This window comes from Microchirus variegatus, assembly GCF_963457635.1.
Source record: "Microchirus variegatus genome assembly, chromosome: 1".
NCBI lineage: Eukaryota > Metazoa > Chordata > Actinopteri > Pleuronectiformes > Soleidae > Microchirus > Microchirus variegatus.
In genome coordinates this window covers 15,966,638-15,985,318 of record NC_139802.1, presented here as the reverse complement: position 1 = coordinate 15,985,318, position 18,681 = coordinate 15,966,638, and the positions used below count along the sequence as shown (strand labels likewise).

The 18,681-nt window shown below is 40.0% G+C and overlaps 1 protein-coding gene across 1 annotated transcript in view; it reads right to left on the bottom strand.

Annotated features, from left to right (window-relative positions):
* The window catches only part of vps13b (vacuolar protein sorting 13 homolog B), a 297,430-nt gene that overhangs the window by 263,190 nt on the left and 15,559 nt on the right, over positions 1 to 18,681 (bottom strand). The window contains exons 4-8 of the mRNA XM_083910541.1: positions 16,394 to 16,511; positions 10,675 to 10,842; positions 9,044 to 9,225; positions 8,299 to 8,473; positions 2,682 to 2,938 (exon numbers count right to left, since the gene is read on the bottom strand). Coding sequence (XP_083766667.1) covers positions 2,682 to 2,938; positions 8,299 to 8,473; positions 9,044 to 9,225; positions 10,675 to 10,842; positions 16,394 to 16,511 — 900 coding nt within the window. The remainder of the gene's footprint in view (positions 1 to 2,681; positions 2,939 to 8,298; positions 8,474 to 9,043; positions 9,226 to 10,674; positions 10,843 to 16,393; positions 16,512 to 18,681) is intronic.

Genomic DNA, 18,681 nt, shown 5'->3' with positions numbered 1-18,681 from the left:
ACTCAACTTAAATTTCAACCATTTAAATGCTTTAAACATAGATTATAGCAGGAACAAGAACAATTTAAACTTTACAACGTTACATTTTGTAACTAATTAAAAAAGAAATAATAAAAAAAGCAATAAACCAAATCTAAACTACAAAATTACAACAACAGTAAGTGAAGAGAGAATTGTGTCACATCACAATACTGGGAGAGAGTGAAGAATAATTACATTTTGTTTGACAGGATAAGTAACAGTTGCAGCAAAATACAGATGTCATAAAAAAAAAAAAAAACTGGAAAGCCTTATTGTGTGCGTGTGCGTGAGTACCCACAATTCACTGCTGAAACAGATACATGATTTGAAAAATAAACAAAAGCTGAACAAGTCTTTGGATGTGAGGGGCAATGAGGTCTCAAAAAATAATGCTTAAAACCAGAAACAATAACATCCAAACAAGGACAGATGACATTTGCTAAGATCAGAGACTGGATACCAGCCTTGGGACTTTTTGGTTGTTTTCTCTTCCAAGTTTGGATGAGGGCCAAAGACATTCATCAAAACACATGACAGCCACTCCTCTCTGATTTTATGGGGGCCCTCTCTGGCTTTATTGAAGATGGCAATCAAAGTGGCTAAAGCGCTCACAACGCCAAGAAGAAAAATTATACTTGTTCATTAAATGGAGGTATAACTTAATAACTTAATAAAATAAGGGGAATGGTTAATCACAGCATTTATGCCATGTGTGATGTTTGCACAGAGGCTTGGAGAGTGAAAGATTTCTTGGTCAAAAGTAGCTGGCTAGGGTGAGAAGGGTATATAGATTTGACGCTTTTGAGGTCGGCCTGTCTAAAAACTGTGGGTGTAGAGTGCAACAGTACAGGCCCAAACCCATTCAACTTTAACACAGGAAGCAGGTGCAGAGCAAGAGGCAGCTGTGCCTTATTATCCCTGGTGATGGAGCAGACTCTCTCACCCTAGCTCCCTTCCCCTCTTGCGTTTTTGATGGTCTGCTCACGTGCAACAACCACCCCACCCAGACCAGTCGGTTCTGGGAGCAGCAGTGAGCAAGAATGCTGAATTATCTGACTTAAGAATTGCTCTCGGACAACATCGCTGCACAGTGGCACAGACAATAAATAGCTGCCAATCAGATGGAGACTAGCATCATTAATTTTTAACCCACACCACATATGGACACATTAGTATTAACAAAACTCGACTGGAAGGGCATTAATAGTATTGAGGCCTGAAAACACAACAGACAGCAGAGAAGCAGTGCAGCATTGGAGCATCAACACAACGCTTCATATGGGCAGGAACACAAAAGAGTTGCTGCTACTGTTACTTTTCCTGCGAGCTCTCCTTTCTTATTTTTCCACCCATTTAAACGGTTTAGGACTCCAATACAAATGAAATGATTCTTTATGAAGCATCTTGAAAACATTATAATGTTGGATGTGAATATTGTGGTACTTAGTCTTTATATCTACTTCTCAGTAATGTAACATAGTGGAAAATATCTGATGGAAAAGTTTTAAAAGGCTTTGGGAAATTTGCAATTTTTTAAATAAATGAAAATATGAGAATAAAGAAACAATGTTTCTTAAAATGAAAAATGGCATCAAGTCTGGCATGCAATGGGAGTTTGGCAGGTGTGCAAGAAATGAAGGGGAACAAATGGTCAGTGCTAAACTATGCATTATGTGTGTAAAAGTCATTAAAGCGTACTGCCAATTTCTCTGATCAAACAGATCTGGAGTAATGCGTCAGCAGTCTAAAAATACCTCTCTGATTTCACGTGCATGTCAAACTCAGGTTCAAGCAGTGGCTGTTCAAAGACATGAAATTCCCTAAAACTAAATACTTCCTTGTAGGAAAGCGGCAAGACTGTTTAAAAAACCATCCTTTCAGCTGTCTGCAATTACTCTCGATGAGAGGCAATTAATTGATTAAAAGAACTCAAACAATGCAGGAACAATTTAAACATTATTAGGAAAGCACCAAGGTCTGCTTGTACTGGGACATACCTCCCCTTTAGTTAAAACACACACACACACACACACACACACACACAAACAAAACCTAAACCACACACATACACATAAATGCAGTAATGTAATCTGAAGTGACTGAACCTGAGGGGAAACACACATGAATTCCAGCTATTCAGAGTGTGAGCAGGTAGGATTTAAGTTTGGGATGCATTTCTGAACAGTCATCATACCAAGTATAATGTTTAAGACATTAACGTGACCCGAGACGCCGGTTAGCAGTTAAACTACTCTCCCGTGTACCTCACACAGAGACAAAGAGAAATGAAACTTCCCCAGGATCAAGGTGTCCTTCAAGACACAAACTTAATCACCAAAAACTAGAGGTTGGGGGGGGACAGCAGGAGTAAGTAAAAAATAACATAACAAGGGGAAATACCTAGAATTTACCGACTTACCATGAAAGCCTAATTTTTTTGATGCAAAACATTCTTATTTTCACCTTCTATTCATACGTTTGTTTGGATGTAAAAAAATATGTTTTTGCTACTGTATACAGTAAAATGTACTGTAATTACTGCAATTGATTACATGCTAATGCTGTATACATGCATCTCGGAGACCATGTTTGGTCTATTGTTTTCCTGTTGATATCTGACAATCTGTAATTAAATACATTTTATTTAACAGTCGATTTACCTTAAAGCTAATAGAAGCTTTAGTGCAGTAGAAGCCTATGGAAACAATGGGATCTTTATGAGCATGATGATAGGGCCTGTTAGAGATGCTTCCCATCTCTCTCTGCTGGTAGGGGTCTTCCTCAAATTCGTCATCTTCGCCTACAATGGCCGGTACAAACGACCATGCCCAGGACATCCAGCCTTGGTCCATATCATCAGGACTCCCAGGCTGCATGTCTACATTAGTCCCCTGGCTTTCCATGTCCACATCCATCCCTGATGAGGAAAGAAGTCGCAGTCAGTTACAATGCAAATATAAGCAGATTATTTTACTGTCGTTTTCATAGTGATGGGAAAAAAGAGTGCATACTCAGTTCAAGTCTGTTACAAACTGAAAAGACCTGGCACACACAACATGTATAATTACCATAAATGAAAATTAAAACAGAGTAATGTTGTGTGCCAGAATTAGCAGTGTTACATCTGTACCCAATAGTAACAGTAAATTCTTAATGCATTCAAATCAAGGATTAGATGAAAGACTTTCCACACGGTTTGCTTTAAGTCAAACAAATGTTATGAGAAAAAACTGCTTAATGGCAAGACAGGTGTTGATAATGGAAGTGACTGTGCCCACTGCAGCACAATAAACCAATTTATTCATGCCTTTAGGGGAGTTTAATACAAGAAAGTTGTTTCAGCTGTCAACTGAATGCAGAAAAACAGCTAAGACCAAGGCAGTTCAACAGTAGTTTTTGCCAATCCTCCGATGTGCAGGTGTGCAACATTATTTTTGTGCTGCATGAACTCTACTGGGAGAGGGAGGGGAAGTCCGTTTGAGTGGAGGCCAGAAGGTACAGCCTGTAAGCCAGCATCCTGACAGAGGTGAGCCTTGACTGGGCCTAGTGAATCATTGTGGTCAGGGCTGTTTGAGCTGGACCCAGCAGTACCACATCCACTTACGCATTCAGCAAGGGTCACATATTTGTATAGAGCCAGCAGACTGCAATGAAGGCCAAAAGGGAGGCTAGGCTGTTATGATCACCAGGACAAGTTGAGCTTGGCTATGACTGCGGGTGAAGGCTGAGAACGGTTGACTGCGGGATTGCACAGACTAAGGTGAAGGAAGTGAGGTGATTGGTCCAAGTGTCTATGCCTACACAGAGCACAAGGGGATGACTGAGGCATTTGCTACTGTAAGGTGCAGGCCTTATATCAGGCGAAGAGGGCAATTTAGAAAGTTGAAATAAATATAAGGACACACTGGGGAGGAAAAAAAGAGTAAATCAAAAAGACATGGGGGTAAAGATAAACAGAAGCTTAAAAACCGTCAATGGATCAGTGGCAATGTCAGCAACAGAAAACTTAAGTTAAATTAAGGAAGTAAATACTTGTATGACCAATGGGATTGTAAGTCAGAGGACTGGAGGTAAAACACATTCACTCTCGTCGGTCTCCTGTTTCTTCGCAAAAACAATCTGGGGTTTCATAGGTTCCCCAAACCACCATGCGCCACCCAACTCCCTGATCCCCACCTCTGAACTCATCCCATCATGTCTGTTTCCATACACACTGGGAAAAAGGAAACTGATGTCAATACATAAGAATGCGCAATCCCATTCCTCGTGGCCTCGTGTCCTCTGTGAGAAAACAATATTGTCCGTGAGGTCACAGCTCAGGAATCCCAGAGGCTAAGGCGGTGACAATTATGACATATTTTAATAAAATCTTTAATTCTGCGAATTGGCAGATGGAAATCCCATGTTATAGCTTTTCAGCCACCCCCAACCTCCCTGTCCTGTCTGTCTCTCGTTTCTCTCCCCCCCCCCTTTCCATTTTCACTCCATGAGGCCTTTGAGGTGTCAGTTCAACAACCTAAGCTGTTCTCGCTTCACATCACAGCCTGACGAAGCATTCGTTTGAATTGCAGGGCAATCAAAACAAACGCACAATTATCCAATCAAGTGATAATTGCAGACTGGCTTAAGGGGACTTTGAAGTATTAATCCAACAAAGTGACTGAAAAATTCCCAGAGAGTGATGTGGGCAGAATAAAATAATCTTTGGACAAACCTCTAACCACATAGGTGTGAAATTCCCAAAAAATCTGCTCTTGGCTTCAAGATGAGAGCAATTAAAGACAAACTGGACGTGTTTCAACAACAACTAATGTATATGTCCAAAACAGAGCTCAGAAGCACTATGTAATCAGATCTGTGTAGGTCAAAGATGATTTCCTTGAGTCCAAAGTCTGCAGGCAGCGATGTATGGCCAAACTTGGGAGGAAGTCAGTGTGCATGTTAGACAAGAGCCAAGTGACACAGAGATAGTAGGAGGAAGATGGCTGAAAAAAAGGCAGTGCCCTCTAAGGCCAGTAGATGTCCCTCCATGTTTAAAGAGGGAGAGGTAAACCGACTACCTGACCACAAACACCTACAGAGTGTTCATGTGTGTCTGGACTTATGTGTATACAATTAAAAAAGTCTCTCACTAAAGCACAGAAATGCATTACAAAGTACAATGCATCGCCCTTCATATTATCACACCAATATTAAAAAAGATTATTTAATAAAAAGGCTGCGTCACATGACTGAGCTAGCATAAGACAGCCATATGAGATTTAATAAGGGGAGATGAAATGTCTAGTTTATACATGTGTGATAGTAATTCCATTCAATTATCCTCCGTGAAGCTCCAACAAAGCAATCAAAAACCTCTACTATCCATCATCTATAACCAGGCATCCATACACATCCTCATTTCCTGTTTCACTTCTCCACTCACAGAAGTGACTCCTTAGATCACAGTTCATCACATACTTGTTGAAACTGTACAGCTTTCAATGCTGTGACCAGCTGCTCTGTTCAAGAATTTAAGTCATCTATGATTTCAACTGCTGAAATTTCAGTGACTTCAGTGAATATGAGACAAACGGAAAACCAGCAGAGGATTTGTGATTCAGAGGTTGCTTTGGTTAGTAACACACAAAGTATCCCACACCAGGGGCTGACTGAAACAATAAATGCAGCCCGGGAATTTGACTCCATCCTAAGTAATCCACATTCAAACCATCAAACCGCAAACTTTGCAGGTGGACCCTCTTTACTGATTTTACAAATGGGATCACAGTGTTCATTCAGGAGAAATGTATCCACATTAGAAAATACAAATGCAACTGAATTAGGTTAAAATATTTTTAAACAAGTGAGTTGTTACAGGAAAAATGGAAGTGTACAATATGAGTGAATTGTCAGTAATTAAAGTTTCACAGTGCACTCTCTGAAGGATAGTAAACAAAATAATGTGACTACTTTGTATTTACAGCTCTTCACAGACTGCTAATTAAAGATGAATGAATATTTTTTATTCGGCCACAAGCCAAGGTAATCCACAATGAACTCAGGTTCAAAGAAATGACAGGGAGTAGCAGTGCTGCAGCGTCAGTATGCAAACAGACATGCCTGCGAGCCACAACAGTTAAGTGAGGTAAGCTGTCATACACAGGTGAAGTAAGAGCGGTGCTTGATACAAAAGGTGCCTGATACATCGCAGTCAGGTTGACTTTTTTTTTTACAGCCAAAATTACACTCAGGCTAACAGGAAATGACCCAGTCCTCCTGAGAGACTCCTGACCTGGCTGTCCACCACTGTCCTGCACAAGTCATCTGTCGGTGCATTTCTTTAATGAGACATTGGCTCTTACCAAAAAGAGAAGGATTCAAACAAGAACATGCAGCCACAGTGAATCATGGGAACATAAACACATTACAAGGCTTTTTCCCCTTTTGTTAATTGGCAAGGAGAAAAACTCTCACATGGGGGAAAAATTAATATTCACTTTGAAATGTTCTAGAAAGTACCGCTTACAATTGAAGGTCATGGCTTATTAATACAGCGTAGAGTGGATCCAGACTGATTCCATTATTCTTGCTTCAATCTTTTGTCCATATATTCACACACCCACACACATTCGCACACACCAATAAATATGATCATTTGTTCCGAAAGCAGAGCCAGGTCAAAGTAAGAATACAGACATACCATATACTGTACAAACAAACATCCATACAGGAATGGAGCCAGAATACATAACATAGTGTTATATTGTTGAATAGCTGCAACAAACCTATGGGGAATAAAAATGAATGTCATGAAGAGCTGTGTACTGCTTGGATCTTGTTACAACTATCTTTTGACAATGACTCTTTCCTACAAACTACAACAGAGCAAAAATAAATATGCATGCATGCCAACAAGCCAGTCACTGTAAATGACAACATACAAGAATGTTGTAACAATGCAAACCTATCTATGCAAGAGAAATGACTGTACCACTTAAAAAAACATATCTACATTCTGTTATTATAAACAATAAATAAAACAGCTGAGCTGTGATTCCGCAAACATTATCCAATGAATCTAGGTTTATTACTCAAATCTGAAATAAATACAGAGAAAACCATATGTTTGTGGCCAAGCCAATTCCCGTCCCAACCCTCTCCCCAACAAACATACACACAGACCCACACCCTTTGGCTTTTTCACTCTGTCGATTACTTCCAACATAACAAGATCTGGGGCTTCTCAGGTTCCAAGAGCTGGTCCCCTCTTGTATATTTTTGTGATATTAATTCATTCTCAGAGACTGCACATAGCAGTAGCATGACATTGACTCTTACATCTGGCATGGAACACCGACATGGAAGCTGCGCCAACTTGCAGTAAAGGTCCCTGGCCAACAGGGAGCAAGTTAGAGGGAGTGAGCAAATGGGCTGTTTTGTGTTGGGCTGCTTGCTTCCCCTCTGCCCACCACTTCCCCATAATTTGCTCCTGGTGCTACAGAGGCTGATTGGTCCAGCAGAACTTGGGATTTGTTCCTGTTCTATTTGGCAATGATGAGGATGAGCATTTGGAGAGAAAAAAATATGAGGACAATGTAGGTTGTTTTTGTAATGGTGGTGAACAACAGGCTATAATGCATGCGTGTGTCTTTTCTACTACTTGATGTGCACAAACGCTCCAGGTGACTAAGAGTGTACAGTGTGTGTGTATGAGGTATGTCTGTGAGAGAAGCCAGCTCCATATGTGTTTTGCTCCGGTCCTGGACATGTGGCGTGTGATTTCCTGTGGTGCTGGAGTCAGAAAGACAGAGATGGGCCTGTGTTTGATTCATCCTTATTTCTTTCCTTCATCCTCCTCTATCCTGCCTCTATCCACATGGAGAGGATCAGACCTGACGACAACAGTCTGTGTTGAGTTACACGCTCTGGCTTTTGTTTGTGGAAAAAACGGGAGGAGCACACACCATGGTCAAAGTGATGTTAAATGTCCCATTTAGGAACAAAAGCTGCATATGGACAGACATAGCCCCTGAACACAACATGCAACATGCAGAGCGTCATGAGCTGAATAAGAAAAATGTCAACGCATTGTGGACAGTCTGATGCCTCATTAACCACTTCAGAGCCCTGTCTGAGAAATATGTCGTAGGAGCCATATTAACACATACACTCATCATACACACAGAATGATGTCAGTAGAAAGGACAATCAAGCTGTTTGAGCACCAAAGCAACAAAGGAGAACTCAAAGAAAACAGAAAACAGAGACAAACTAATCTAATCTCCATCGACTCACCAGGTACACTTCCTCCAGACTCTCTGACTTGACCACTGCCCTCTTCTCCTTCACCCTCTTTGTTTCCTCCCATCTCCCCATAGTAGAGAGCTATAATCAGCTGTAAAATGCGGATAAACATCGGCAGCTGTTGATCAGTAAGAGACAACTTCAGGCTCTCCACCATGGTCTGGATCTACAGAAACATTAGAAAGACAAGCATAAAACATGGTTTAAATTGTTAAATTATTAATTAAATAATATGTTTGGACATAAAGTGTTGCTCCTGCTAAAGACAACACACACTTGTTGAACAGAAATATGGGGTATAATATACAAAGAGATTATATGTATTACATCTTAAAGTGTGTTTGTGCAATGCATAAACATTGAGATAGAATGGTCTTTTGTTATATTGCTATTGGAGGACGTTACATCATGATACATTGTAATTGAATAACTGAATTGAACAAACACTGATAAAATCATGTAAGAGAGGAAGTGAATAAAGTATTATTGTTTAGGATTGCAATGTTTCACTCATGTGACATCTTTATCTCTTTAGAAATTTGATTTACACGTACATAAACTCAACACTAGTGATACATCAGTGACACACCATTATTTGTAGCATTAGATTGTAGTTTTATGTAGGAGGTGAATACAAATTCCCATAAGAGAGAGCTGTACTGTCAGTATGTCACCTTTTAAGAACAATGGAACAATCAAACTTTTACATGAAACTTATTTTACTAAAGCTACTCACTTTGATAACAGATGGGATCTTGGAATTAATGTTGTCGTAGGTAAAATGAACGCGCGTTCTGAAGGAACATTTGTACAGCAGTGGGTCCTGGTAAAACTCGATCTTGCCACTAGCATTTCTTTTGTCTAAACAGACAGTACAGTCTGCAAAGTTGATCACTTTCCTGAGGACCAGCTCTGGTGCTGCAGAGTTAAGCAAAAAGAAAACAAATCATTTCACATGGAACACATCAGAGGTTGACGCACCGTGATTAACACTTAACATGTCAAAAATCAGTGACATTTTACACAAACAAATGCAACACTAACAGAGAGCAGCCTTTGACATGGCTGCTCAACTCATTTCTCCTGGCCGCTCCAGTGCTCTCAGCTCCGATGTCCGGCTGACAGTGTTGTCAACACCTTAACTGGAGCTGTATGTGCAGGAGAGTAAGTGATATACTTGTCCTGCTTGTAAATAAGCTGTAATGAAGACACTTCATCTCGCAATGGGATCACAACAGTCAAGATGCCCATCACCATGTTGACAGTCCACCAAGTAATACTCAATGGTCATTACTACATTGCATGAGCAGCCAATATTCAATGGACAACATTTATCTTGAAGGTTGAGTCTATATTGTGCCAGAATCTGTCCAGAGACAGAAATGCAAAGAGAAAGACAGAGAGATGGGCCTGTGTTAGCCTCATTTCCTCCCTTTTTTGTCTGTGAATGAATGAGTGAGTGAGATGATCCCCCATCAGATTCTCCACTATCTCTGACTCACTCAATCCTGTCAAACTGATAATAGAAGTCATTATTCCGGGAATTATCTAATTTTCTAAAACCTGCCAGTAACTATTATTGTAGGCACAACTTACCTCACATATTGGAATAGCCCCCCACCCTCCTCAGAGATAACAATGACTGAAAATGACCACTGCAAGGAACTTTGTTGATATAGGCTTGTGAGACTGTATTATGAGGACAGTTCAAATTTATAGCTGTATTTCTTTGCCAGTAACCTCAGAAACACTCAGTTTCAGCTGAATGAAAGCTGTAAGTGTATTGCATAGAAATAAAACAGTAAGTAAATAAATAAAGTATTCTAATTAATCTTAATTTCACTTTAATTACCCAACATCACACACATCATATGTATTAGAAGGCATTAATTTCATGTTGTAAACACTTTGTCTCTTTACACTGATCTATAGTCATGGTTTGGGTTCGTGGATGATTTAATCTCTGTAAAGCCACAGAGTTGAGTGACCAGTGTCTGTGCTTGCAGGGAGCAAACAATTTTCAGTCAGCCAGCTGTCTGAAAATAACAGATTGATCGACTCTGACGGTGCGGATGAAAAGATTTGTCTGTACTTTAAGTGAATGTTCTGCGACTGACAGTCCATTCGCAGTAAGTATAATGATGATGATTATTTTACCACAACTGTATTGCACAGGCCTAATGATAGAGCTATGCCATCTATCTGTTTGACAGCATTTGCTGAGAAAAAAATGAAGCATTGGTCACTTCACCTTTATGACCAATAAATTACCTGCACACTTAATGTAGTATATAGATTCTTGTCTTGGTGGATTTACTTGTTAATCCCACTAGCAAGGAATGTAAGCAGCCGGTGCTCAGTGCTCACCAGCGATGTCCATGAAGGCCCTCTCCCACATATCGTCCACAGTGTAGCACTCAGCTGATGTAATGTTGACCGACAGCACAATGTCATCTTCCACGTACTTCAGGATCAGGTTGTTCACCACCACGTTCAAGTTGTTCACCACACGTCTGATGAGACTCTGCACGTAACCTACAAACAAATATCACATACATAGGAACAATGTTAAAAATGAACAATATGTCCACATAAAATAAATTCTCACACCTAATTTCAAAGACACACACATGTACAATTAATGACATGGATATTAAACTGAGGCAGAGATTGAGCATGGAGTTTTTTAAGTACAACTGTTCTAGTCCTGCAAGAACTTTTAGAATATTCATTCAGTTTAAGCTCAACTGCATAGGTGTAGTTTCTATAAAAACATCACACTACTGTATAACATTCAACAAGGATGATATGATGCAGAACTAATATATAATAACAGTGCATCAGGTGTACCCAACTGCCAACTGAATTATCAGGACACATTAATGTAGTGTTGACACACTGTAAAAGAAGAAATTCCAGGCCTGCATTCTCAAAAAGTACCACCGACCCATGCCATCCTCATGGGCTCATAAATTAGAGGAGGTCCTGACATGTTATTTTTCGCCACAAACTCTCCCTTGGACATGTGCAGTTAAAGGAGCTACATAACCATATGAAAACATTTTTACTCCTCACTCTGCCTGAGCAGCACTACAAATCCTGGGTGAATTTATGAATCTCTGAAGAGCTATACACTCACAAGTAAAGTCAAGTTTAACCCAAAACTATGCACATGTTGATTCAAACATATCCCCCCCCCCCAAGTCTGTTAACCACCGAGGACCCTGCATGTTCACATAAACATTTGCAAGTCTGAGCAGAGCGCATATATGTGTACAAATAACTTGTTTATAAAAGATAGTTATTTAGGGCCAGATGAAACTGCCATACTATGACATTTATGGATTATATAAAAGAAAGACAGATTTTGCTATTAATAAGAGGACAAAAAAACAAACAACATTTGGGTGTTTTTAATCCATGTGGAAAAAAACTGCATTACAGTTGATGATATGTCATCACCTTCAAAATAATAATGCATTAAGGGATATGAAAAAAACAATTGCAAGGGAATTGGAATTCTAGTGGTAAAATAATGTGCACAAATGTAAACTAAGACAGACTAGAGAATGATGAAATAGATTTTATGGTTAAAATGAAAAATAGAAGGGCGGTGGGTTTTGTGGTGAAGCTGCAGATGGATGTAGTAACCAAGAGTAAGAGCACTTCGATAGCTTGGGTTTCAGCAGAGCTGTGGGAGCCATCCTGCAGTGTTACCAGTACCTCCTGTGGCCAAAGTGACGCCCAGAAACAGAAGCTTTGCAGGAAAAACATACATGGTAAGGTTATTACTCAACAAAGTAAGAGAGAACTTAAAATATTGTAGACAGGGGAGTTTCAACCATAAAATATGAAAATATACAGCAATAAATTCTCCTAACCACAGGACCAATGGCATTATTCATTCCTCCCATGTACTGTTAAACACAGTCGCTACAACTTAAAACATATAAACCTTTAAAGCTTTTCCCTTATTTTCCAAACCAAATGTTTATCTTCCTGAATCTACATGCCTGGTCCAGGGCATAACAGATCCGATAATTAGGCAGTACTAAATTGCTCTGTTGATGAAAATATTATATGAATTGGTTAACTGTTTGGCCTCTTGCACATATGCCCAAATATGCATTAGCATAATCCAATTCACAAACCTGTCATGGATTTGCTGCCTGACCAAACAGAGTGGCATTAAGAGAGAATGACATAATTAAACTCAACCCATAAACGCAATGCCTGTTCATGACATCTGCACAAGGACTTGCATGCACCTATGTATGTATGCACGTGCTTGTGTGTGTTGGAGTGGGTGCCTGGTTGCTTTCTTGCATGCATGAATGTGGCTATGTGCGTGTGTGTGTGTGTGTGTGGGGGGGGGGGGGTGTGTGCGTGTGTGTGTGTGTGTGTGTGTGTGTTGGGGTGTGTGTGTGTGTGTGTGTGTGTGTGTGTGTGTGTGTGTGTGTGTGTGTGTGTGTGTGTGTATGTGTGTGCCTTTAGATCTGGGGTCACCAAGAAAGCTGCTGTCGCACCTGCAGCCTGGGCAGTAAAACCAGCACTTTACCCCCTGCTATTCTGCGCTCTGGATCTAATTTGCCCACGTCAAGAAGGCTTTCTCGCTCTCCAGCACTCTCTTACACTTGTTATACCTATTTTTTGCCTTGCACCACATCCAGAACCCAAATCCGTCTCTCTGCGAGTCATCGCACTGCTCTGAACTTCTGTAAACAATTGACACAGCCAGCACCTGTGCTGCGGCCCACAGGGAAGGAGCCCATTTAAAACTGCTCAACCATAAAATGACTGGAAAAACCAGCTCCTTTATGTGATCTCAGAACAGGCCAAGTACTCTCTTTTGTGCAATACAGGAAAGAAACACTATAGTGTCCATGCTCTCAATTTTTCATGTGTATGGAAAGTATTAGTAGCTATTAGAGTTGCCAGTTATTAGACATTGAGGGAGAGACAGACAAGTTCATCAGACAATAGATACACTGTATACTGGTCCTTTGGTCTCATTCTGAAATGTAACTTACATAGAATAGCTAGTGTGGGATGTGTAGAGAATACACAAGGTCACATGTCACTCTATAAATCGCTCTATTCTATTTAATTTAGTATTTTTTTGTCAAAAGTAAAATGCATAAAGTATAGATTTACAGAGCCCAGTAATGCATGGTACAGCAGGTCTCCAGAGCAGAAGAAAGCTATAGCTGGAGTAAGCTCCAGCCTTTACCAGCACAGAATATTCTCTGTATATATAAGTAGCAATTTCCAGTAATGCCAGAACAGGTTCTGCGTTCATACTCTGAGCAAAGGCCACTGTACCAGGACATTAGCAGCGCTGGACCATAGATTTATCTCAGGAGTGGGTTTGCTTTTCACTTCATGCAAATCTCCTCAAATCACACACATACTTAAGCAATCATGCATACGTGCACAACTGCAGGACACATACGTTGAGATGTATACATTTTATGTTCAGTGTTTTCAGGCTGGACAAACGATAATTTACGTCTGTGGAATAGGTGGATATTAAAAAACACTGGTGATAAATTGCACATAAGTAAATTAAAATACCCATTAATGTTTCATTAAAACTTCTATAATATAGCATTCACATGACGATAAAGAATTTAAAATATAAAATATCCAATGATTCTCAGATGAGGCATGTCTCCCACTGGTTACATTTTGGGAGTTCAGCTTGAAAACTGCTTTGATCCAACACTAACTGGTATCAGGTTAAACTTAGACTCAAAGTGAGGTTGCCACCATTAAATCCCTTTGAACTTCTATGAAACAATGCTCGGTTTCATCACTGTGATGAGGGCCAAAGCAGCAATCGCCGAAACAGAAAAATGTGCTTCTCACAAACGGTGGCCACTGGACCCCCACAAAGCAGCAGTAAACATAATGACTCACTGAATCGCTCAAGGTGGAAGCACTTGGTTTTTGGTCTTGGTGAGACGACCAATCCAATGGCATATGAATTAACTTCTTTACTTTTCCACCACAGGGAGTACAGAGAGAATAAATTCAGTCAGTATGTAAGGGCTTAGAGCCAAATGAGTGGATAATTGCTGATTGCTTGCTTTTTACTGTTGGCTGTGTTTTGATTTGGTTGTTTTGAAGGGGAGGGGACCAGATGCAAAACAGTGGTTTGTCAACCTAGATGCTGACAATGAAGTTAGACTGCCCATTTCCTTGTGATGGTATCTGACATTATATTCCATTCCAATTAACTGTCCTACCTCAAGCATGTGCAGTCCACACACACACAGTCCAAAAAGTGACAGATTTTTGGACTGCATGCAGACGTCTGCGAACATTTATATCACAGTGACCTGAGCGGATAATGAATTGGCCTTAAAGATGTAACTAACTAAGGCTGTTTTTGCCTCCAATCCCAACAGGTTTATAATATTGTTTTTTTTTCCTAATTATTCTATTACCAGTTTTCTTTTGGCATCAAGGAAAATATTAAAAACATCCTGAATCCTGAAGCCCCTTCAATATGAAAATTTCCATACAAATTGGAGAAAAGTGGTTCAGCACACTTTGCATAATTCCACTGACAAATGAGCACACAAACAAAAACAGACATGGGTGAAAACATAAAACTCAAGTATACTTTTCAGAAATAGATTGGGCAGTAAACAGCTCATAGCAGGTCTACAACGGTACTCAAGTCTGCTATAAAATGTTGAGCTGTGTCCTGATCCTTAACTACATTAAATACTCCTGGCAGGTTTGTTTTGTATCTTATTCTAAGCAAAATATCCTCCGTCTGACTCATAGCAGGTTAGTTTTACTTCATCTACCTTTTAACCTCTACAGACTGGAATTACAGCATTCATCTGCTTCCACACTGTTATTGAGGTGCTGCAACCTCTGACCCCAGAGTTGTCTTTACAGCCTATAATGGATTGAAACAAGGTCCACTGGTGGAGCAGTGTGAGGTGTGCACACAAATTAACAAGGATACACTAAACACACACACACGCAGACACACACAAAGGCAGGTCCAAAGGGAGATGCTGGGGTGTGAGGCACCCTGCTTTAACAGCTGGGGGGAGATATTATCTCATGTCAAGCCTGGAAATTGATCCTCCCCAGATACAACCAGATAGGAGGAAAGGTTCATGCGTTCATGCATAATAGTACTCACTAGGAGTGAGCCTTAAGGGTGGGTGCCAGTGACCTGGATCTTTAAGCTCAACCCCCTAACCTATCTACTCGATTTTTCTCTCTAAAAGCCACTTCTTGCTTCCATATTTCCCCCCTTTTTAATTGCTTTCTCACATTTGCTTTTTTTCTTGCAATTTTTTGTTATCGCTTCATTCATTATATTTTAGTTACGAAATTGTCTCTCGGGTTACTACATATTGTTTTTTTAACACTATTCAACATTATTAAAGTTTGGCATCATTGTACACTTCTTTATACAATTAAATTGTCTGTGCCAACATAAAATTGTGTTTTTAATAGCTAAGGAATCAGCCATATACAGAGCTAATATTATTAGCTCTGTATATGGCTGATTCCTTCTCAAAGAAAGTTACAAATTGACAATAAAACTAAAAAGAGGTCATAAATATTTCTAAAAGGTTGTTATCCAGCACCACTCAAGCCCTTCTCTGTAAGGTGTTGTAAAGTGCTGGACTAAGGCAGGCATGGAATCCATGGCCCTGTAGGAGGCATGTGGTCAAGTGGCCTTGTTGATAAGACCCATCACTATGTGATTTATCAGAGACACATCCCCCATGCTCTCTCTGGCTGATTTATACTACTGAAAAATGCTGTGCTACACAGATCATTCCCAAAAAAAATACTTCTCAGCGAAAGCGAGTACTACATGCATTTAAGACCCTGACACTGCAGGCTTTTGGCTGCTAACAAGCTAAGAATCCAGTTAAATCCAACTACCCTTGCCCATCTAAGAGGTTAACACAAAACCAAGATTTCTCAGTGGTGTGAAAGGACCCTAAATGAAGTCTCACTTCATCCCGTCCTCCCCCACCAAGACCGAGACTGCCCAGGTGGTCATTCTCTGTATAGTAGCCTCAGTGGCCCCAGGGCCATCATTTACCTGGGGGCAGGTCTGGGTCGCTGGGGGCTGCCTGCTGTAGGCGGCGAGGCTTAGCCACAGCCTTGGAGCTGTCCGAGGCACTGCGACTGGTTGAGCTAGAGCCACTCTCATGGTCATCCTAATGAGAAAACAAACAGTTGACATTAGTGAATAGGAAAAAAAAAACTGGTGAATTTAAATTTTTTATTCCAATTGCAATTTTCATGCATCAGTTATCTTTTTGGTTTCCTTTATCTGTATGTGCACCACAGAGTGTACATCTTGCGGCAAATTGTAAATTGCAGCTATGTGGATCAATGTAACCAGTGCAATTTAATTGTAAACTGTATCCATTCCTGGCAGTAATTGAATAAATGGTTAATACTGATCATATAAGCTGATGTGATTAGGGATCTCCAACCATATAACCCCTCCAATAAACATATACACACAGAAACGCAGACCCCAAACCACCCCACTAACCTTGCTCCAAGGGTTCTACAAATAAACTCCTGTTCCTGGATGAGAAGGCCAAAAGACTCTCCTCCACAATAACACATCACCTGCACTCATGCACTCAGAGCCCCATCAGCTCTTTAAGCCCAAGAATGTAAGTCCACCAAGATTTGTGTGTGTGTGCGCGTGTGTGTGTGTGTGTCTGTGGCGATTAAATGGACTTCCCCTTCAGAGATGAACCTAGAGATAAACAAAATGGCCAAGGTTCTGGATGAGGAGGTTATTTATTGGTTCAGCTTGTAGAGTTCCTCAGCCTAGTGGGTGCTCTGTGACATGAGGTGCAATTAAAACAACAGGGACATGGAAAGAAACGCTGGTGGGACAATGAGCATGTGGTGAAACAAATGACTGCCAAGGACTTTTACTCGGGCTATGTCCACATTTATATGTTTTTATTCTAAAATGGTGTTAAAAAAAAGAGTTTTAGCTCTGTATCAGAAACAATCATCATTACCAACAGGCCTGAAAGTGCATGCCATGTGATAGTTTATCATTTATTTACACTGCTAATGAGCATAGCATTAGAAATTGCTGCTTATTGTTCAAATAGTAGCTCACGTGTGGCATTATAACATTAAAAAATTATTTAACAGCAGCTATTAACAAAGACATCAAGGTCAGTCACACTTGAGGTTACTTATTCATGCTGCATTCATCACAGGGGGTAGAGGATGATACAGTCTATCAACTGCATCAATGTTTATGCATCACAAAAGTTTCAGCATTAAGGACTTAAAAGTCCAATGTAATGTGGAAGTCGGGCATAAATGTAACAACAAATTAAGATGTAACCTAAGCCCATTGTTATTGTAAAACTACAAGTTCATTTTCACACATCCACAAATTCACAGATGAGTTCCCATGATTGTTGTGCTAATATGTCACAGATATTGTGCATCCCTCTCCTGTACAATATTATTGGCACAATATCAGTATTGTTCATTATTGGCTTTAAAATGTATTATCAGATATCACACACCAAGATCCTCCTATATGACTAAAGAGTAGGGTGAATAGGCTGCTACATCCTGGACTTCTATGCTTAAGCCCTCACCAACTGTTATTTTTGTCAATTTCACTACATATCTTGCTCATCCTGTTTCCACCTTTTCATAAAGGCTGAACACGACAAAAAACATATATGCAATTATTTGCAAAGGGTAAAGAAACATTTAACACCAAAACCAAAGCACCTAATACTACTCTTCCACAACTGCAAAGTTCTCAACAAATACCACATGTACATACGCAGAGTAAACATAAACCTGGAACACAGAATCGTAGGGCATAATGAAAAACAGAAAATAGAAAACTCTTCCATAAAAGGTAAAAATAAAAGAACCCAAACATATTAGCGCCACTCTAAAAATAGAGTAGTCGAGTTAAAGGTACAGAGCTGAGTGTGTAAACTCAGAGTATGGCATTGATTAGGGGTTAGTGTAGCACTGTAACCTTTTCACAGTCAGCCTGGGCTGTAAGTTGGTCAGACAATTCAAAAGAACAGGCAATCACATATGTTTGGCATTTAAATGGGGGATCAAAGTGGCAGAATCGCAAAAGTCACCCCTTGTAGTGACTTACACTGAGGTTAAATCACACACTTAATTTACCCAAACTAAAATTAAGAAATAAAACCCAAGAGCCACATTTTCACACAAGATAAATGCTGTACATATTGTCCATGTACCTACACTGTATAAATGAACACAAACTCTCTGGTTATCACACTTTACTTACAATAAGGCACCTCTCATTTTTTGTGTGGTTACATAATGAAGATTGGGGTTAGGGTT